Source organism: Rhodamnia argentea, chromosome 7 (assembly GCF_020921035.1).
Source record: "Rhodamnia argentea isolate NSW1041297 chromosome 7, ASM2092103v1, whole genome shotgun sequence".
In the NCBI taxonomy this organism is placed as follows: domain Eukaryota; kingdom Viridiplantae; phylum Streptophyta; class Magnoliopsida; order Myrtales; family Myrtaceae; genus Rhodamnia; species Rhodamnia argentea.
In genome coordinates, this window is record NC_063156.1 from 2241879 (window position 1) to 2263585 (window position 21707).

General features: G+C 40.9%; 2 protein-coding genes across 4 annotated transcripts; one reads left to right on the top strand and one right to left on the bottom strand.

Annotated features, from left to right (window-relative positions):
* Positions 1 to 10706: 10706 nt before the first annotated feature.
* On the top strand, positions 10707 to 15112 carry LOC115754277 (probable pectinesterase/pectinesterase inhibitor 61). Of its 2 annotated transcripts, none has more exons than XM_030693251.2 (3): positions 10707 to 11659; positions 12348 to 12484; positions 14225 to 15112. In XM_030693251.2, the coding sequence occupies exons 1-3, from the start codon at positions 10707 to 10709 to the stop codon at positions 14920 to 14922; spliced, it is 1788 nt and encodes a 595-aa protein (XP_030549111.2). In that variant the 3' UTR covers positions 14923 to 15112. The 2 variants fall into 2 exon arrangements, with proteins under 2 accessions (XP_030549111.2, XP_048138464.1); XM_048282507.1 differs by having other exon boundaries at positions 11485 to 11659; positions 12334 to 12484.
* Positions 15113 to 15770: 658 nt separating this feature from the next.
* Positions 15771 to 19935, bottom strand: LOC115754247 (phosphatidylinositol 4-kinase gamma 3). 2 transcript variants are annotated; one of them, XM_030693205.2, is made up of 3 exons: positions 19784 to 19935; positions 17411 to 19121; positions 15771 to 16439 (listed from the first exon to the last, which is right to left on the bottom strand). In XM_030693205.2, exons 2-3 carry the CDS (start codon positions 18770 to 18772, stop codon positions 16053 to 16055), a joined length of 1749 nt encoding a protein of 582 aa, XP_030549065.1. In that variant the 5' UTR covers positions 18773 to 19121; positions 19784 to 19935; the 3' UTR covers positions 15771 to 16052. The 2 variants fall into 2 exon arrangements, with proteins under 2 accessions (XP_030549065.1, XP_030549066.1); XM_030693206.2 differs by having other exon boundaries at positions 17411 to 19132; positions 19784 to 19923.
* Between the last annotated feature and the right edge of the window lie 1772 nt (positions 19936 to 21707).

Below are 21707 nucleotides of genomic sequence, written 5' to 3' on the forward strand. Positions count from 1 at the left end.
CTGATTGATATTCCTATGAATATGGTAATTGCCATGAAAGGAGGGGATGAAAAGCTCCAACAACGATGCAAGAATTAGAAAAGATGATTACAAGCGCTGCTCCCACCGACATGAGGAGCTTTCGGATTCATAAGTCATGCCAATCAAATCCAAATCGAAATCAACATCCTTGTCCGTCGGCATCGGTCCTTTCTACACTTCCCTTTTCCTTCCTTTCTCCTGATATTATATCTTCCCCACGAACACGACCCTGTTAACCCCGTTCACTGTAAGAAGAACGCGTAGGGGATGATGATTGATTTGATCGTGGTTGATTGTTTGCTTTTTCTCATGATGGTTTTCTTGACCGAATCAGCCTAACCTTTCCCCGTTTAACCATAGAGTCAAAAGAGAAATCAAGAACTTGCAACCAACCCCATTCATCTCGGTCTTGGTCTTTGCGTGGTTTAACCGAAACCACCAACTTTCGGGCGTAGAATTCCACGACACGTTATCGTTATCATTCCGTTGGCTGTCAGAAATCCCAAAAGCAGACGACGATGTCCGACCACGGGGGAGAAAAGTTGTCAACCTAGCTCTTATGGAGGACTTTGCTTCCGTTTTTAGTCAATCCTATTTAGTTTAGGGTTCCAAAAGATACCGATCCCGCACTGGGTCTAGCGTTTTTAATTGTTTCAGTTCAACTTAAACCGATGATTCGTTATTGGAGCAGATAGCAATAATCATTTCATCCGATATGCGTAGTTTTTATTTTTCAATGGATTTACATCTTTTATCAACGGAAATTTTTGGATGTAGTGAATAATAGCTCTGGTTATTTGCTGTTCAAAAATTATTATTTAGGCAGTTCATACCATCCATACATAGTATTTTGATCTAAGATTTCGATATTTTTCCGTGGAGCTAAGGTCCAAAATAGTGAAGAAAGAGGTGTTTCCACGAATCTACCACTCAGTCAATTCTGTTCCACTTAATCCTTATTTCTACTGTTACATGAATCCGATTTTCATTTCATCCGGGAAATGCCATTTTTTTCTCAACAATATCTTTGTCATTTGATCCGATAGCTTTCCGTTAGATAGGAACAGATCTGATAAATACTAATAACTCTTGGATGGAGTATTAGAACGGAAAAATTCATTAGATAATGAGCTATTAGTTCTAAGCCATCTTTGGCGATGAATTAACAAGTTAAAGTGCTTTTCTTGCATATTCTTGATAAACCAGTGTTTGTATATAGATGTAGAGGGATCCGTCTGGGAAGTAAGAAGCATCTTTGACATCTCTTCATCTGCAAAGAATTCTCATTGTGAAATCACAATGACAAAGGGCTGATCTTTGAATAGGAAAAAGAGTGGTTCTACAGAATCTCAAATAAATTGGCTTATTCGAAGAAAAGCCTTATTCTTTGAAAGATCTATCTCGTGTATGGTACTGCATGGTTCCACTCTGCAAGAACTCCGAATCACATCAAAACACCAGACCATCCAATGTAAAGACGGTTTTCAATGCTAGTTACCTCATGGGGAGCTAGCCGTACATACAAATAATATAAATGTTGCCGTTTGAGTTTGAAATTCAACAAACTCTCCAAGGTAAGAGAAAGATATGGCCCCTCGATTTTATCGTTGCCAATCTAAAAGCTTAAGCTAATAGATAGAGGAAGGCACATGAATATAAAGAGCATTTAGGACTTACAGTCGAGTGATGTAGGAAAGTAATTCAACTTCAACACGCCTCTCACGCGCAAGCCATATTAAGAGTCACGCGAAATTTGACTAATAGAGGTGGACCGACTAGTGATAAATGACATTACTAGTCACTCCAGGCCACGTGCAATGATCAATGACAATACGGCGGTTGGTGAAAGTAGTGAAGCTCTATTGCAGCTTAGAGCCGATGAGAAGAGGGGAAAAAAAGCTGCTTTTTCTATGGCATATCGTAGCTGATAGTTGCATGGAGCGTCATGTGACGACGCGACGTAATGGTCATTACCGAAAGAAATTATGCTTATCCAAAATGAATGGATTTTTCTAAGGTTTTACTAAGTAGGCGAAGTGGAATATCACTTGAATTCGTTAGTAAATCAAGCTCCAATCAGGAAATGAATCCGAGAAGTTTAGTCATATTTTCCAACCCTTTTCGCCTTTCTGTTGTTGCAGAGTGGTGGAAAATTGGAGGTACTTGGCGGTGAGATTACGTGATCCGTTGTACATTCCGATTGCTCTATAGTCAGTCCTTCGCTTTTGCCCCTAACCTTGTGGATGAGGGCCGGCACTTGTTAGAGGTGTCAAACGGGTGGCTCGGGTCTGGTTTAGATCGAGTCGGGTATAATCCGACTCATATTAACTCATTTAACCTATTTTTATATAATACAAGTCTAACGACCCATATCCAACCCAACTCATATCCGACCCATATTACTAAAACACTTCTATATTTATCTAATTTGAAGAAATTTATGAATTATTTAAAAATTTCTATTACTAAAACATTGTGGACAATTTTTATAATTAAAAGATAAAAATAAAAAATAAAACAATGAAGGGAAAATTCCAAATGAAGTGAACATTGTTTCAAATAAGGGCTCGAAATGGATCTTATTTCAAATAAGGGCCCGAAGTGCTCTATTTGTTTCAAAAAATGGCATAGACCAAGGGTGTTTTTGTCATTACATATTCTGAATATTTTTTCCTTTTTTCTTTCTTTTTCCCTTTTTTTGCCTTGTTCAGCTATTGGTGAGGGTTCACCTTCCCCAGGCAGCCGTCGAAGAGGCCGCCCTCAACTAGGCAATCGTCGGCCTCGCCCGGGCGAGGCGAGCCCTCGCCCGACCTAGCGAGGGATAGCCTTGCTCGGTCGACCTTGCTTGAGCAAGGTGAGCCCTTGCCCACAACCGGCAAGGACACTCCCCAGTGGCCATTCTCTTCAAGGGAAAAAAAAAAGGAAAAAAGGAAAAATATTCAAAGTATGTAATGATGAAAATATCCTTGGTTTAAGCCTCTATTTGAAACAAAAAGAGCATTTTAGTCTCTTATTTGAAACAAAGTGCACTTCATGTCCTTATTTGAATTTTTTTCAAAAAAAAAAAAATTGACTCACTTGAGATAGTTAGCTAATTCATTTGTGATTCATTTAAAATCCATGTAAAACTCATTAAGTTACTAAGTGACATATTTATAATATACTTAAATTTGTTAAGCGCCATATTTATGATTCACACTTTTGATTATGGATTAGAATATGAATTCTTGACGTATTTTGCTACCTCTAGCGCTCGCTCTTGCCGGTCATGGTCTATATCAACGGCCAGCGGCAAAAAAACAACGAGGGAGAAAACCCAAATTACAAGTGCAGTAATTTCAGTACGTCTGTGACTTTTTTGTCCATGCTTTTCCCGAGGATGAACCGACGCCAAAGCCAAGCTACAAGTGCTGCAATTATTCAGAGGCGATGTGACAGGGAGGATCAGCATGGGGAATCGAAACGTGATCCACAAAATCATGTGATTTTGCTACCGCGTTCTCGTGCGAACATCTGACCCCACAACCCACCACCTCTACGCCCCGATGCACCAATCCGATCTTTGGCGTTTCACCATTCCTTTCCAAATTTTGTCGCCGCTCGACCGGTGGACGACTCCTTCCCGTTTTGGTCCCTCCTTCCTCCTTTCCTCGCTCTCGTTTTGTGGCTGTCTTCTAACAATTTCCTCCAGAGCGATCGGACAGAGAAAAAGATGTTCATTTGAGTTGAGAAAACGTTCGTTTTTCTCCCCCCCGCCAATTATCTGATTCGGAGTATGAAAGGAAGAATTAGGCACGCAAGGATCTCTAACGGTTTGACTCGGGTGTGATGAAAGTGATTTTGATCAGCTAATCATCCCGAGACATAAGTCGTCATTACATCCCAAGTGTACTTGTACATCAACAGACGGGGACCTGAGCATTTGACCCGACGGATACACTTAGTCACTTGGCTAACTGAACTTGACAAGATATCGCTTTATTGTTATCTCATTGAGCCGGTGACAGTTCTCCTGCTATTTAAAAGGGTAGACATCACATTGATCTCTGAAAATGACATGAATATCGTTCGTCACGCTCTTTCGCCTCTTGCTCTCTATAGACTTCCACCTATTCAATAAGACCCGTCTACCCACCCCGATAGTTCAGTTTACTCCTGTGCACTTCTTGCTAAAGATACCACTCTTCAATTTAAGCTCATTAGCTCTCTCTCCTCTACATTTCCTTTGTTTTGAGTGTTTTGAGTGTTGGCTTAAGAATCAGAAGCTTCAACATGGTGAGCCATAATCCCATACTTCTCCGTGATTGTATGTGCGATACTCAGAATTTGTCCACAAAGAATGAAGGCAATAACAAGTATGTTCACGAAAACCCTAATTTCGAGTTGAGTTGCATCGTAATAATAACACAAACAATTACATCACAGTCCATTCTAAAAGAAAAAAGGTATCATTTCACTAAGCATCGAGAAATTTAGATTACTAATAAGAAGTTTTAGAACGAGTGATTCGGATGTACTCAAAAAAAATTATCATCCTTTTTTAAAATAAATTCACGAGCTATGGCATTAAAAGTTAAAACTCAGTTTTCTGGCCTCATCTCTTGCACATGCAATTTCAAGTTTTTTTATTTTTTTGGAAACTTTTGAATTCTTTTATTTTCTTTTCATGCCAGGTGTCAATATAATAACCGGGACCCGTCTCAACCCCATGAAATTGAATAAGACCGGTGGCGGTCCAATCACAGACTACATAGCTCGACACTTCTTCATTTAATACTCACCCAAAGATGACGTGGCAGCATATATTGTAGCTAAGAAAATCACATTAGCATTCCGACAGAAATTGAGTTTTCTGAGTGACGCAGCAAAATTTGGAAACATCTTTAGTATATGTCTTAATTCTATTGACCTAAATCCGAAAACCCAACCTTTTTTGTTTCATAAAAAATCCCCAATTCATCATTAACCTTCAAACTATAATCACCGATAGTTAATCTCACGTGGTATTTCCACATGGTTAATAAATTACATCTCAATAAAATTGATATGGAAAAAAACCCCTCAACTTCTTTTTTGTTGTCTACTTCCCCTCCACATTGCCTGGAGATGTAGAGCCACTTAGGATGAAACATTTTGGATTCTCCCCAATACTCAATAGCCCAAAGAACAGTTAGATGTGGAAATCTAACTATTTGGATGGATGATCTCAAATCCAGTCGTCCATTAACCTTGTTTCCTAATTTCAAATATTCATTGGTAAGTTCCGGGAAAAAATTCGAGCCGCGTAAGATTAACAAACGGTGATTATGGACAGAAGGTCGACGATGGTAAACTTAGGACAAAAGTTATAGTTTGAGATTTTTTATGAGACAAAAGGAAAATATTTGAATAATATTGAGACAAATGCTAAAGTTGGGGATTTTTTTAGTATTAGGTCAGTAAAATTAAGATAAAAGTAAAAGTTTGAGATTTGCTATGAAACAAAAAAGTTTTGAATATAATTGGAATAAATGTCAAAGTTGGCGATTTTTTAAGCCTATTTTCTACGATAAAAAATAGGGTATTTTTTTAGTTTAAGTGTCTTGGCTATATATAATAAAAAAATGCTTTTGAAACATTTGTTAGTAAGACTAAGACTCAGACATACACGTGTCGATTTCGACAACCCTCTAAAGTGATCAACTTTTCCGATCGTCACTGAGAAAAAAAGTGCAAATGCTTCTGTGCGCGCTTTCCCTGCCGTCTGAGAATATGGATTTTATTGCTGGTCCGGGGAAGTGACATGACACCACAACCAACTCAATGACGAGTGTCCATCAAAGCTATACATGAACAGGTGCTACACTATACTAACAATAATTATTCAAAAACTCCCAAGTCTTATTAATAAAACTCACTTCCGTACCCAAAAAGACCGGCATTCACATCAATAATTTCTAATATACTGGCAAATAATCAAAATACATAGAACTAAATTGACATAATTAAAATGTTTATGACTGACGATAAGTTTGAGGTTTTTTGGATAATTTTTTCTCCTTTTTAACCCAAGAAAAGATTTTGAAAGTGTATTAAAGATGAGAGGCAATAAACTGGACAAGCGAAAAAAGAAAAACAGAAAGAAAGGAAAAAAAATGCCTTTTCAACCATGCTTGATCATCCATTGCAAGGTTGGAAAGTTCTCTATGCAGCACCCCACAGTTATTCGTTCGGGCATTTTGAAAAGTGATTCCTCATGCTTTCGTTTGGACAGTTTTATCTTCTATGCTTTCTGAGATGCTTGTGCACTCTGCTTTTCGAGCTTCCTTAAGGTGATCAAGAAGAGCACGTACTTGAAGATTCCGATCTTTTAGGCTCCTTTCATTTCGCGAAAAATGAATAATTTGGAACTCGTCGTTCTCAAAAATATTTATGTATACAAGGCATGAAAAAAAGGCTCATTAGTTAATTATTTTAAACGTCCGGCCAAAAAAAAATTATTTTAAGCGATCATTTCTTGGAAAACGTTTTCGAAATTATTCATTTTTAGCAAAATAAATGGAGAGTAAAATTGAAAAGATGGGGATGAATCCTACTTTACCGGAGGCCGGTAAAAATAGGACAGCTTTGATCAAAGGGGCATGACAAATGTGGAAGGACAATCCTTTTTTCTTTTGGACGGTGAAGGAAAGGCAGAGTCACTAGTCTTCGACGATAAATGTTGGTGTCCATGTTGGCCACCCATGTTCTTGTTCTTACTCTTTCAGTACTGCCGAAAGAAAGTGACCTAGCTTCAGCACTTCTTCCAATTATATCCAAAAAATATTTTTTTCTCATAATAAAATCTCAACTTTTATCTTTATCCCAATTCTATTGGTCTAATACCCAAAAAATTTCAACTTTAGCATTTGTCCTAATCATGTACAAAACTATTTTGTCTCATAAAAAATCTCAAATTTTTACTTTTGTTTTAATTCTATCGTCATTGGCCTTCCGTCCGTAATCATCGTTAATTAATCCTACGTGGCTCGAATTTCCTCGCTGAACTTATCAATGAATCTTCAAAATTTGAAAATAGTGGGTTCCGGAAATGACAAGATTTGAGATCGTTCGTCCAAATAATCAGATCTCCGCTTTTGACGATTCTCTAGGTTGTTGAGTGCCAGGGAGAATTCAAAACGAGCCATCTTAAGTGGCGCTATATCTTCTGCCAATGTGTAGAGGAAGCAGGCAATAGAAGAGAAGTCGGAGGGTTTTTTCATGTTAGCTTTGTTGAAGTGTAATTCATTGACGACGTGGAAGTGTCACGTAGGATTAACTAACAGTGATTATGAATGGAAGGCTAACGGTGGTAGATTGAGATAAAAGTAAAAGTTTAGGACTTTTTATGAGGCAAATTTTTTTTTTTATATAATTGGAACAAATTATTTTTTGGGTATTAAGCCGATGAATTGGGACAAAAGTAAAAGTTAAAGGTTTTTTATGAGACAAAAAAAAATTTGGATATAATTGGGACAGATGCTGAAGTTAAGTATTTTTTTTCGTATTGGGCGGTTTGGATTATGCAAGTGAATTGAATGTTTTCAAGGCTCTGTTCGTTTTGTGAAAAACAAATGATTTGATAAATATTTTCCTAAAAATAATCAATTTCATTGCCCGAGTTAATTAGTTAATAATAAACATACACTAATTTTTATCTAAATATTTTTGTAAACGAAGAAATATACATTTTTCTAATATTATTTAAATAACTTATTTTTCGCAAAATAAAAGTAGACAGCTCTCTCTTTCTCTCTGCTGTCTCTCCCCCATGGTCTGTCTTTTTTAACCTTTCTGCGGTAGGTCATATAATTCAATGTTTCCATGTTTTTGTTGTCCTCCCAACATAAAGCACATGGTCATGTCTTGGCCAAGCTGTTGACTAGGTAAACGGGGCAATAATGCCTTTGGACACACGAACGAAGTTATAAAAAAAAAAAAAAGAGGCATCTGTCGAGCTGAGGCCAAATACTTTTGTTGGCTCTAACTACTAACTAGATGCTCTAAAAGCTACTAGGACATTGTGTAGCATCTTCCCATGAAGGATAACTATAAAAACTGTCAAATGTTGCCTCGTCATTAATCTTTTTTCTCCTTTTGGGATGAGCTCGATTTGTCAAAGTAATCGACTAATCTTTACTGGATTTACGTGCCCATTAAGGGATTAATCCCCCCCAAAACGGGTTTTCAAGTCCGTGAACGCACGAACATCTCTCACTGTCGTTCAAGACCAGTGAACAGGGAAAGATAGGGGACAAAGACAATGTTGAATCGGACATAACGAGAATCTGTGAATTGTTTAGCGTGAATTCCGCATTCAATTTTGTCCGATCGCGGTCCCCGTTCTTTATGTTCCCTAACAACGATTGTGTGGAAGAGGCTCTATTGTTTTCTTTTGTTTTTCGTGAAACACGACAATGGAGTACTCTCGGATGGAAAAATTACCAAGAAAGTTATAAATTTATTATAAGTGTGTGAATTCGGTCTTAAATATTTTTTTTGTCAATTCAGTTTTAAATTTTTTACATTCGTGTCAATTCAATCTTAAACATTTTATATTTATGCAAATTCATCTTTCCGGCCAATATCAGCCGAAAATTGCTAAGTGAGGGCGCCGGCGCTGACATAACTAATTTTTAACAATATTTAAATATATTTTCGATGTTTTTATATTTTTTTCTCCTCTTCTTCTTCCTCCTCCGGCCTGCCGCCGAGCTCGGCGATCGGCTAGAGGTGAGGGCTGGCCCCGCTAAGGGCTGGCGAGGGTGAGCTTCGTCGGCTAGAGGAGAAAAAAAAAAGAAAGAAAATAAATAAAAATAAAAATTTTGAAAATAATAAAATATTATTTTAAATTGGCCACGTCAAGTCCGGATCGCACCATGCCGGAGATTTTTGGTCAAAATTGGCCAGAAGGGATAAATTGGTGTAAATGCAAAAAGTTTAGAATTGAATTGGTAAAAAAATAAAAAAAACAAAAGCTGCAGGACTGAATTGACATAATCGATAGGTTTATGACTTTTTTGGTAATTTTCCCCTATCGGATTGCTTTGTTTCTTCCTTTCAGCGTTACGGTAAGATGGTTTCTTTTGAGAAAGCTTTCATATGCTAGGTACACCTTCGAGATTAAGTTTCATGAGAAGCAAAGCTCATGTGGATTTACTTTCCCCGCGAATGGACTGCGCTAAGCAAGAAAAATCGAGGTTGCTTCTGTTAAGTTAGGAGCAAAGAGACAAGTGAGGACCTCATGTTTGCCGATTGAACAACTCCACCATGTGCATAAAAGACCAACAACACTCGTGGCCTAGGCTAAGGTAAACGATGTAAAGTAGAAAAAAGACCATACAGATGTACCTAGGCAAGTACCAAGAACGCTTCCAAGGTCAAGCTCGAGGCGGTGGGAAAGAACATCTACCGAAAGAATCACATGATGTAGCATGTCAACATTCCGTATTCACCATAATTGTGTTTTTTTTTTTCTAGTTAAGATAATTATGAATCTTGACATGTCAAGAAGAGGTTGATTAAGCCATTGGATAAAATACCCTTTTAGCTATGTGTTGTCTCTTAATTAGGAGGGGAGGTGAGTGCCATAATGCATTGCTATCTTGTTCGCTTAAATATGTTTACCCTTTCAAGTCCTTACCCTCATTCTCTAGGCCCCATCACTAGAGGAGAGATCTTCTTGTTCATTATTTGCCCTAGAAAGCATGGGATTGCATTGTTTGTTGATTGTTGTTTCCATCTATGTAGCATCTCATTATTGATGGTTGCTAGTTCGTTTCTATGGTCAAAGCCAGAGTTTGTTTGAGAGGAGAATTTAGTAATGTATGACACTTAAAAAAGAACATTATATTTCTATTCCTCCGCCTAGGTTATTGGGGGCACTCGCGAGCTCGTGCCGTTTCTCTAAAAAGACAATGGAGGCGTGAAAATCACATGGGCATGGTCTTTCCGAACGTGGAGGCATCGACGCGATGGCGAGGATTGATTTGGAAATTCCTCTAGGCAAAAGGAGCGAGTCCACAAAAGTTTTGTTCCGATTTAGCGTCGATTCCTTAGGTCATCCGAAACCAAACCCCGTTTCTTAAAGTGAATTAAGAACCAAGAGACAGGAGCCTCGAGCTCAAATCAATTTCGGAATCGAGAGTAAGGTGCATCGGGGCAGTTTCAATCGTAGGGATACACCCCGAGGAATTCACACGTATTTCAAAAGACGTAATGTCTCTCGAGCCAGCATTTTGACCCCCAAGTTCCCTCTTGTCTAGAGAGAGAGAGAGAGAGAGAGATGCTCACCTAAGTCTTTAGTAGTCATTTTCTCTCTCTCCATCTCTAGCTCACTCTTTGTTAACTCACCTAAGTGTTTAGTGGTCATTTTTTTCTGCTAGCTCGTCTCGGCTCTCAAGTAGCCTCCAGCTCATTTCATCCCTCCGACGTCGACCTCACACCCACCTTCCTCCCTCCCTCCCCTCTATAATGCACATATAATCACGCACCCATACACACTCTCCCTGCCCCAATCCTCCATTCACTTCCCACCCAATTCCTCCAACTTTTTTATGATCTTGTCTCAACACTTCGTCTCCAAAAACACATAGGAATTCACACATTGTGTCATCCTAGCTCCCTCCTAGTCCTTTGTACCACGTTATACCATTCCCTGACACAGGATGAAAGAACTGGGGCTCGCCAAGCTCGGACCCTCCCCCGACACCCACGTCCCGGACCGGCAACATCCCGGGGGCCTCCCCCGCTCCCGCAAGTGGAAACTCATCCTCCTCTCGCTCCTCATCGTCGCCCTCGTCCTCGCCTCCGTCATCTCCGCCATCCTCCTCGTCGGGCTCCGCACCAGAGCCTCCGGCGCCCCTCTGGGCCGCCGCCCGACCCAGGCCATCTCCCGCACGTGCGCCAAGGCACGGTACCCAGACCTCTGCGTCGACTCCCTCCTGGACTTCCCCGGGTCGATGGCAGCGAGCGAGCAGGACCTCGTCCACATCTCCTTCAACATGACCCTGCAGCACTTCGACAAGGCTCTCTACCGGTCCTCCGGCATGGATTACCTCCAGATGGAGCCGATCGCGCGGTCGGCGTACGACGACTGCATGGAGCTCCTGGACGACTCTGTCGACGCACTCTCCCGGTCGCTCTCCGCCGTCGGGGGATCCGGGTCGCCGGCGGCGGCTGAGGACGTCGTGACGTGGCTGAGCGCGGCGCTGACGAACCAGGACACGTGCGGGGAGGGGCTGGCCGACGCGAGGGGGGGCGTGAAGGATCGGATGGCGGAGGTGCTCAAGGACCTGGAGGAGCTGGTGAGCAACTGCCTGGCGATATTCGCGGCGACGGACGGCGGCGGGGATTTCGCCGGAGTGCCAATCCAGAACCGGAGGAGGCTGATGGACGCGGGAGGGGGAGCATCCAAGGACGGCACCGTCGACGGTGAGTATCCAGAGTGGTTGGGGGAGAGAGAGAGGGAGTTGCTGGATATGCCGGCGGCGGAGATACAGGCGGACATAGTGGTGGCGAAGGACGGAGGGAACGGGTCGTGCAAGACGATCGCGGAGGCGATCAAGAAGGCGCCGGAGAACAGCAATCGGAGGACCATCATCTACGTGCGAGCTGGGAGGTAAAGTTCCCCTCTTTTTTTCTTTTTTTACACCTTTTCAAATTAAACTTGAATTGAGAGGGAAAAGGCAAAAAGAAATTAAGGGGAAATGGCCTTTTTGCCCTCAGCTCCTTTTTGTTCTTATTACAGAGGAGGGATGACTTTTAATTAGTTATATTGAATTCAGCCGCTTAATCATGCGAATTTAATTATTACATTTTGGTGATTGGACAAAAAGGGTGTTCAATTTTATAAAGCGACCAATTATGTAATCTTAAAAGTCGTTTTCACTTTGCACATAGTGATGATTATGACTTGTAGATTCCGCAAAATAATGTAATTTTTAAGATAATTTGCCTTACCAATCTTCAATACAAGCACGTCATTGTCTGATGACTTTTTTTACGTGAGGACGAACGTTGTCTGTAATCCGTGAACATTGAAATATTTGAGATTTACTAATTAATAAAATAAATTTTTAATTGACTTTATTAGAATATTCAGAGATAAATTTCGCATTTATGTATCGGTTTAAATTTTTAAAACAGTTAGTAGTGGTTCCGCGATATTTAAATATTCCAATCAATTGATCTTTTTTCTTTTTCTTTTTTTTTCCGTAGATTTCAATTGCTATTAATTACGGTGAAAAAATGGTTGCGAAATAAATGAGTAGTTACCTAATCAATACTTTTTAGCTTCATTGTTTCAGGTACGAGGAGGATAACTTGAAGGTGGGGAGGAAGAAGAGGAACCTCATGTTCATCGGCGACGGGAAGGGCAAAACGGTCGTAACAGGCGGCAAGAGCGTCGCCGACAAGACGACCACGTTCCACACCGCCTCCTTCGGTAAGTTTCTTCTGCAACCTCATATCCAAAGTCAAAACTGTCGACTAGGGTTATGCCAAATTTATCAAACGATGTGGTGATTAATCAGATATTAATTTAATAAGAGGCTCTTAAGATGTTAATTTGACATTTAGAATCGCGAAAGGCATTCCGGTCAATATCGAACTTGGAAATGTCAATAAGAACAGAGAGAGGGTTGTTAGTTAGGGATGCTTGATGTAGAAAGTTGCATGTGGGTGTGGGATGTCAACTGTTGATTTCCCCCTTCAATGAAATTCCGTGCACCTTTTAGCTGCAAGTGGACCCGGCTGCGATGCGCCTTGATCAGGAATATATGGGTCGATGAGGTGTTAGGGTACCATTATTAGACCACTCAAACTGACGGGTCAAATGGGATTGAAAATAGTCCGATCCAAATAGATCAATTTAACTGAGTTTGATTAAGTTTCACGCAATGCAAATATAGAAACAAATACCCGACCCAACCGTACTCAACCTAGCTCATATTGCTAAAACGTTTTCATATATAACTCGGTCTAAGAAAACTCATACTCAAACTAGAGGAAGAATGCGGAGCGAGGGAGAGAGAATGAAGAAAGAGACATGAATGTGAATTCGGTTAAGTAAGTCGTAAACTCATTAATGGTCCATTTAACATCAATATTATGGTTAAACCTATTTGTGACATATTCACTAAATATAACTAGCTCGTATACCAACTCAAGCCATCATATATTGGTTAAGAAATGGATCTATGACCTATTTTAATAGATCTAGCTATTACCGAGTGCTTCGGAGTAGTCCTTAAACATGCTCGAAAAGGAGTTGTTTGATCTTCAAAGAATCGATCGCGCGCAAGTTACGAGGATATTTAGTGCATCGAACTCTGTCACATTTTTCCGTTTGATTGCTTATCGGGTATTTGAGAGACACTTTCTAATTGACGCACTAGACATGTGATGACATAATCCAAATTCCAAAGTGACGCAATTGAGAATTTTCATAGGACTTTAACGACTCCCTCTTTTAAACATCAGTAATATAAGATTCCTCGAAACGTGTTGAGATCAGCCCGAGGTTTCAATGATGGCAAGTCACTAGGCAATTATTAGCATGTGCTCGTGACGAGAAATTGCCACGTTGGATATAGATTAGTAATAAACTCGAACAGCCCAAAAATATTTGTTTTGGTTTAAAAAGGAAAAAAGGCCATAGTTGTTGATATAATCAGATGATATTCCACCAAAATTACACATGCATGAATTCACTTTTTCGATGAACATGTTGAGATATTTTGCCGCACCTACAATTTGAATCGTCTAATCCAATCTTTCTCGTCTCTTCGTAACGTCAACGACATTGCGACAATCTATTTAAATAATGAGAATTAGATAGATGTTGGTGGTCCCGACATGAAATCTATGGTTAAGAGAGATAGCAAGGGAATGGAATTATTGACGTGGGTCGTGGCGTGGGCTACCCACGCATGTTCATCGTTTGGCTGCCGTTCATTTCAATTCCCTTGCTAATTACACAATGTTCGCATGCTAAATCCCGGTTATATGCTAATCCCGAAGCGCAAAATTTTAGGAGAGAATGCTCATCTTGACGTATTCCTCGGCTTTGCCATGTAGGATGAAAAGGATGGCATGACTTATTCACGAGATGTTTGGCCGAGAGTCCACTTTTCTACTTTTTCCGTCTGAGCTTATTTCTTCTCTTCTGCTGTGCACCCTGCAGCGGCAAGCGGAGCTGGTTTCATCGCCCGGGACATGAGCTTTGAGAACTCCGCCGGACCGGCCAAGCACCAGGCGGTGGCTCTCCGGGTAGGAGCAGACCACGGCGTGGTCTATAGGTGCAGCATCAGCGGCTACCAGGACACGCTCTATGTCCACTCGAATCGACAGTTCTTCCGCGAATGCGACATCTACGGGACGGTCGACTTCATCTTCGGCAACGCGGCCGTGGTCATCCAGAAGTGCAACATCTACGCCCGGAAGCCCATGGCCAAGCAAAAGAACACCATCACGGCCCAGAACCGCAAGGACCCCAACCAGAACACCGGCATCTCCATCCACGCTTCCCAGATCGTCGCCACTTCAGATCTCGAGGCATCTAAAGGGAGCTTCCCAACATACCTCGGCCGGCCATGGAAGATGTACTCGAGGGTTGTGTACTTGTTGTCCTACATGGGCGATCACATTCACCCCCAAGGTTGGCTGGAGTGGAACGGAGACTTTGCGCTAGACACGTTGTATTACGGAGAGTACATGAATGATGGGCCCGGGGCAGGGGTCGGGCAGCGCGTGAAATGGCCGGGTTATCGGGTCATCACATCCACGACAGAGGCGAGCAAATTCACAGTCGCACAGTTTATATTTGGATCTTCATGGTTGCCGTCCACGGGGGTGGCATTCGTGGCCGGACTATCAACTTGAAGTGACACTTACAGGTGATATTGTGTTGTACTGAGAACCCACATGCATAGGTTCTCATTTATTTGCTGAGCTTAAAATTTAGGTTGCTTTTCTCATATTTATTCTTCCAAAAAAGAAAATATAAACAAGTGTAGAAAAGCCACAATTCGAAATGGCATAAATCCTTAGTATTTACATTTTTCAATGTTCATCCGAATCGCTTGTGTAGCCATTAAGCAGTTGTAGCAACACATTTTGAGGTAAAGAAGTCGGTCGACACTATCCATTCCTCATCCAAGTCCTGGACAAAACCTAGGAAGACCTGGTCTAAGACAGTGCATCGTCTGATCAGATTCCTTTTTCCTTTTTCTCCGCAGCTAACATTACATGGAAATGACTTAAAAGAAAACCTACAAATGGTTAGATTCGAATGGCAACCTTTGAATTTGTCAGGGTAGCAATTTCAGATGGAAAGGCTCAGAAGGACCGAGGTTTCTAGAAAAGAATAAATGCCTATACCTAACTCTTACTCTTAACTTGGTGATCCCCCTCCTCTTCCTTAGCATACGGCCCAAAGAAAGTAATGAAGCCGACCCCATCATTGCCCTCGCAGTCACTCTCACTACTTGTGTAAAAACATATTCGAGCATATAACTTCAGCACCAGGTAATTCACGGCAAGGCTATGCTAAACATTAATCCCCCTGCTTGCCTAAAAATAATGCATGTGGTCCGCTCAAAATTGGAAACTCGAGCATATCCAGAAGCCTAGCAAATAAACAACAGTTCACATAATTCAATACAGTTATCCTTAAAAGTGATATGTATCGTTGCAATATGACTCGCAGTGACTGCAGATAACTAGTTTGGGAATTGCATGGAGATCGATTTCATATTGCCAATGCTCAAACCATTCTTCTTGTAAAACCCAAAAGAGCACATAGTGTTTTTACCCTGTCTGGCCAAAGTGGCAGTCTCAGGTTGTCTTGGACACCAAGTAAATCGATGCACCAGAGAATGATGCAAGTGACCAAGCATATAGTCCAAGCATTAGCAAATATTGCACAAGAGCAGGTCAGTTCAGGAGAGGGACTTCCGTCAATTCATCCAAGCATGCACACACTAGTACATACTACATAACGTACAAGCCACTCAATGGCCTTCATTTGAAAGTCTATCGAGGTAGCGATCCATAAGCACAGAGACAGATTCAAGAAATGAACCTTCACTAGCTCCAGGAAGCACACTTTCCTCTGCTTCTTTGACAATCCGCTCAATCACAGACTCCTTGCTAAGAGTTTCCCGACACATCATGCTTCCAATGGAGAAAGGAGTAAGCCCTCTCTCCACACCTTTCTTCAAAAGCATAGTAGAGATGCGCAAGGTACGAGCACACTCAATTGGCAAGTCCCAACCATGAAACTTCAAGAGTTGAATGTCTTGTTCAGCATCCAGTGACTTGATGTAGTCCATAGTTTCGGGAGAGTAAGGCTGCTGAGCTTGGGGCCAGTAGAGCCACTCAAATGTGCAATCTTCAAACTGCAGCAACAAGAACAGAGATAATAAAAGATGAGACGACGACAAAAAGAAGAGACTACAAGAAGCTTGAGAGATTTTGGAGCTTGGATGGAGTCATTATGCTTTTGAACTGATGCAAGAAACTAAACTATTGCTACTGGTAGATCAACAGAAATCCAATACATCCTCCATAAACTTAAAACCCCAGGTCATGCTCTCTTTGTTGTATTTATCACCAAAAATACTGAGCAGTGACAAGCACAAAGCATAGACTCTGAAGCAAACATGTTTCTGCACATTTTATCCAACGACATGTCAATCTGAAGTACCTACATGCTAAAAGAGAAGCAGTTCATGCAGTCAAAGCAGGATGAATGCTGCTTGCGCAACAAAAAGCACCACACAACCATCATCTTGTCTAGCCTAAACATGCAAAGAATATCCTGTATGAGTTCCGAGTTATAAAGTCATCAACGCAACTGTGGGTTTAAACCTGATGTAAATCAATAAGTGCAACACATCCTAAAAAACGACAAATAATTTTAACAAATCTGCGCATGCGTACATAAATTGGGGTGATGGAGATTCCATCTTTGACAATTTCTGAGGCATCCAATACCCAAGGTTATTAAGACTATTATCTTGGATCTCATGCCAATTAGGAGGAATCACACCTCAAAGAATAACAATCATCTATTGATGTATAACCCTGTTGCAAATCAACAAGCGCCACACATCCTTAAAAAAAACAAAAGATTGCAACAGATCTGCACAAAAGTACACAACCATGGGTTATGAAGATTACATCCTTCACTCAAACCTTCAAAGGCATCCAATACTCAATAAGGAAAACATGGGGCTATTAAGACTAATATGTTAGATCTCATGCCAATTAGGACAAGTCATGACTCCAAGAATAACACATCATCTATTAATATTTTAGCAGAGAAAAACATTATGATCAATCAGAGCATAAAATATGATTTACTCACATTTTCAGGCAGACAGTATCCATGATCAATAGGAATAAGCACGATACGTCCATCTTCACCATCCCTGCTGACCAATATGTTGCCTGCATGCCTATCCGCATTTGCCAACCTTATGTCCAAGACTGAAATCTTGTGGACCTCATCCACTGGAAACGCTCGGGGTCCCATATCCTCACAACTTCCTATGTTCTTCATGAACATCTGTAGTGATCCTATCTTAAAATTCTTGTTTGTGTACTCATAACCTTCTGGATAATTGAATTCTCTATGCATACACTTCACCATAACAGTGGGCGGAACCCCAGCAAAGCCCTTCTCCGAATTGTGAACCGCTGGGTGGTCCAAGATGTAAGCTGCAACTTCTCTCAGTGCACCCTCTCCAACACGCGTTCCCTTTTTCATCCCTTGACCATCTAGTGACAAGGGAAGTCCCTTGGGATTATTCACTGCCATTGGTTCTTCATCAATAGGCTTAAAAACCGATACAAACTCCAGGCCAGAAAAATCATGCATGAGGTAAGCTCCTCCCGATCCCTCTGAAGACCGTATTGGCTCATTGCCTCCCTCCAATCCTTGGAAAGTAGATTCAATTAGCTCTTTTAACACAAATGGCAGTTCATTATCTTGATTAACGAAGAAAGGCTCCAATAGGAAATCTTTTGGCAGTGGTCTACTCTCCACGACATTGGGTTTCAACATGTCCCTAGACTGATATTCACCATCTGCACTAGCAAGCTCATTCAAATCTGATGCATCAATAAGCCCTTCAAAGTGCTTCTCAACAGGTTTGGCCCTCACTTTAGCAGATCTGCAGACCAGCAGATGGATAACAGCGTCACTGTTCTTCCTACAAATGTCATGGACGAGTCTCTGATCTTCAAGCTCTTCGCCATCGCATACTAGCTCTTGATCCTCCAGATTGACAAAGCCTTTCCCCTTCTTCACAATCTGCTGCTTCACATACCTTACGTTTCTGCTCCTCTCTACATGGAACTCAAATTCCTTCCCACAAGCAGTTCGGACAGTGATAGCTTGAAGATCTGAAAGCCTCAGGACAAGGTGCAACACATTTCCATCAGTTACCCCATAGTCTTGAACACGAGAATTGTTCCGAGCTAGTTCTCTCCCATCAAAGACTAGTTTCTGCTTTCTGACAAAGAACCCTTTATATATCTGTATCTTCAGCTTCACAAACGCAATTGAATCTGACTCCATAATGCGCATGGGAATCACAGACCCAGCAACACTGATGTAAATCAGGATCGAATTGTTCAAGTGAGGACCATAGTGGTGGGAGAACTTCCCAGGGAAATTCAATGACTCTTCCAGAACCGGGCTAAGTGCCACACTAGCAACTGACATCTTTCTCTCTGATTATCTGTACTGCCCCTTGTCTGAATAATCACACTTTAATCTGTCAAAGCCTTCATCACACTCTTTGGACAATCCATTTGACCAAATAGTCCCAAACTTCAGCTTTGAGTAATGTCACCTCAAAACTGAAAAACTAGGAAACTCAGTTTCCCCACTCAAACAGGTTCTCCAACCTAATATTCCAAACTCAATAACCTCCATAAGCAAACTCAATGCATAAGCCAATCCCCAACTCACCGGATTCTCTGTAGGCATCAAGTGCTAGGGTTTCTCCCATGCCAAAGAAACTTACCAAAAGAAAGTGCAAGGATTTCGAGAGAACTGAATCTTCTGGAAACTACAGCCAACCTCAAGAAAGGGACAAAAAGGGTAAAAACAAATAGGAATCAGCTCACGATCAACCTCGACCAGGAAATCTTACCTACGATCAAAAAGCAAAAATGCCTGAGAAACGATAGAGATACTGATGCTTCTTAATGAATTCTTAAATACTTGCCGAACTGTAAATTACTAAGCGCTAATGTACAAATTAACAATTGCCACAGCTAATACATCAATGTCAAAGCTAGCCTAATCAATCAAATAATGGAAAACCTAGGCTCAATATGGAGTATCATAAAACCTCACAATACCGTCCGGATTATCATCTCACGCTTCTCACGAATGTAGAATGCTAGAAGCCAGCGCGAGCGCTATTGTAGCCGTTAACACAAAAAAGTAATAACAATAATAACAATAATACAAAAGGCAACAAGCAAAAAGGAGACAAAGAAAGAAGAGCAAGGAAAGAGGATCAATCAATCGCGAACATCGAGCTTAAGAACAATCCGACCAATATCTGATCATCGTCCTCTACGAAGAATCTCATCTCTTTCGCACCAGCAAACTTCACTGACCTGACACTACTCCACTTCCGGCCGACACAAACCGACAAACAAGAGACATGGACCAAAAAAAAGAGCGAGAGAAATCAAAGCCAAAGCTGCGCATCAATGTTACCTGAAAATCAGGTGAAATGGTGATGAAATGCACAGGAATTGGAATCACTGTGCTTCATCGTCTCTGATCACCAAGCCGATTCGATGCCCGTAAAATCCGCAAATTCCTCTGTGACTAGCTTTTACTTCTCCAGAGAATTCAACAGCTAGGAAGACAGAGAGCAAGAGGTGGGGGAGACAAATGACGCTGCAAAGGAAAACGTATCCCGTGCGCTCTGTTTACTTATACTGGTGACGGGAGGTGGTGGCTTTGTACGGAAGAATCGGTGGGACTTAACGGCGTGAGTTTTCCGTAACCGACGTCGGCTTCGTCCTTTCTTTCTTGAGGCTTGGGGTTACGAATAAAATATGTCGGACGATATAGATGAAAATCTACTCTCTCTTTTTTTACAATTTTGGTAACAACATCTGCTCTGGCCATGCCAATGTCCCACGACAATTAACGTGGAATATATGCCGACGCATACGAGATTTGGAAGATGAATTTATTATTTTTTTATGAGCGTGTAAAGATGAGAAAGTTCAACCCTAGCATCAAAAGAAAAATAATCATTCATTGTCAAAAATATTTTATATAACTCCCGGAGATATATAAAATATTTACTCCGATTTTATATATCTGCTTTGATTACGCACATTTCATTTGATTTCCTTAAATAGGCAACTGATATAGCCTCTAAATACGCTCTCGGTGTACTCTTTTCTAGAAGATGTCGAAAATATCTTTAACATTCATAAACTTCAAACTTCCTAAGCAAATAGAAACGAATAATGTAGTGGTTTTTTAAAAAGAAGAAAAAAAAAAAAAAGGAGACTCCAAAGTACTATTTCACTTGTCATATAGTAATTAACAAGAGTTTATCTATTTAGACGATGCAATCGGATTTTGTTACTTGTAAAGCCCTTGACATGATTAGATCACCCTTGAAAATTCACTATCGATAATTGTTACACATGATGAAGTCCAAGATTAGATACGAGAGCTCATAACATCAGACTCCTTCCTCGTTGGTATATTATTAGAAAATATATTTCATGGATCTAAGGTTGCCTGCCTAGATATCTTCCTCGCAGGTACAGCAACGGTACCGGATCTGTCTATTACCAAGCACTTGCATAGATTATTATCCCACCCAATAAAATACGAGCGATCAGCTCAATAATTTATTGACATACATGTCTCTAGAGCAAAAGAAGCCCTGGGCGAGGGAAGCGAAGGGTAAGGACGTAACTTCGGAGTGATTTGCCAAACAAAACGTAATTAACGCCACTCCGGCTTCGATTGATGCCGTGTGAAATGACGCGGGGAGGCCAAACGAGAGTAAGGGTGATCGGTTCCGGAATGGTTGGTTCCTATCCTGGAATCAAGAATCGTCCGCGAGGGACCGGTTCCGTAAAATGGGAACCGTGAACCACCCACTCGCTCCGTAGATTCACCCTAGAACCGAACTACCGGTCCGGTCTGATTTCCGATTACAGTCTTACCGAGCATCAATATTAATTAAAAAAGAAAAGGTGGAAGCACTCCCTTGCATTGAGATGAGGTATAGAACCCAAAATCACACCAACTGAACACTGAACAGATTTAGGCATTGAAAACTGGGGTTATATGATCCTTGGCTAACTTCCAAGGATCGGCCATTAACGTAAAGAACGTAAATCCCCATATTAGATGTCTTACATTCACCGCTCATCCCTATTTTTCTACGTTGTGGTAACATAGGAAAATAGTCCTATCTTCTCACAAACCAACCAACTTGCTTAAGTTTGCCCGTGATGTTGTACTTCTTTGGATATACAGAAAGGACATTAGTACACCAAAAATAATAATTATGAAGTGAAATTTAGAAAATACAGCAAAAATCCACTAATAACGAATCAACCCACTCATGAGAGTAATATCGTAAAATGGATGATTAAAGACA

Bases quoted from the DNA above. Each gene is read 5' to 3' on its own strand.
- LOC115754277 (XM_030693251.2), top strand. From the start codon at position 10,707: ATGAAAGAACTGGGGCTCGCCAAGCTCGGACCCTCCCCCGACACCCAC. The intron at 11,660-12,347 runs GTAAAGTTCCCC...TCATTGTTTCAG, and splicing joins ATCTACGTGCGAGCTGGGAG to GTACGAGGAGGATAACTTGA. The intron at 12,485-14,224 runs GTAAGTTTCTTC...TGCACCCTGCAG, and splicing joins GTTCCACACCGCCTCCTTCG to CGGCAAGCGGAGCTGGTTTC.
- LOC115754247 (XM_030693205.2), bottom strand. From the start codon at position 18,772: ATGTCAGTTGCTAGTGTGGCACTTAGCCCGGTTCTGGAAGAGTCATTG. The intron at 16,440-17,410 runs GTGAGTAAATCA...TTGTTGCTGCAG, and splicing joins GATACTGTCTGCCTGAAAAT to TTTGAAGATTGCACATTTGA.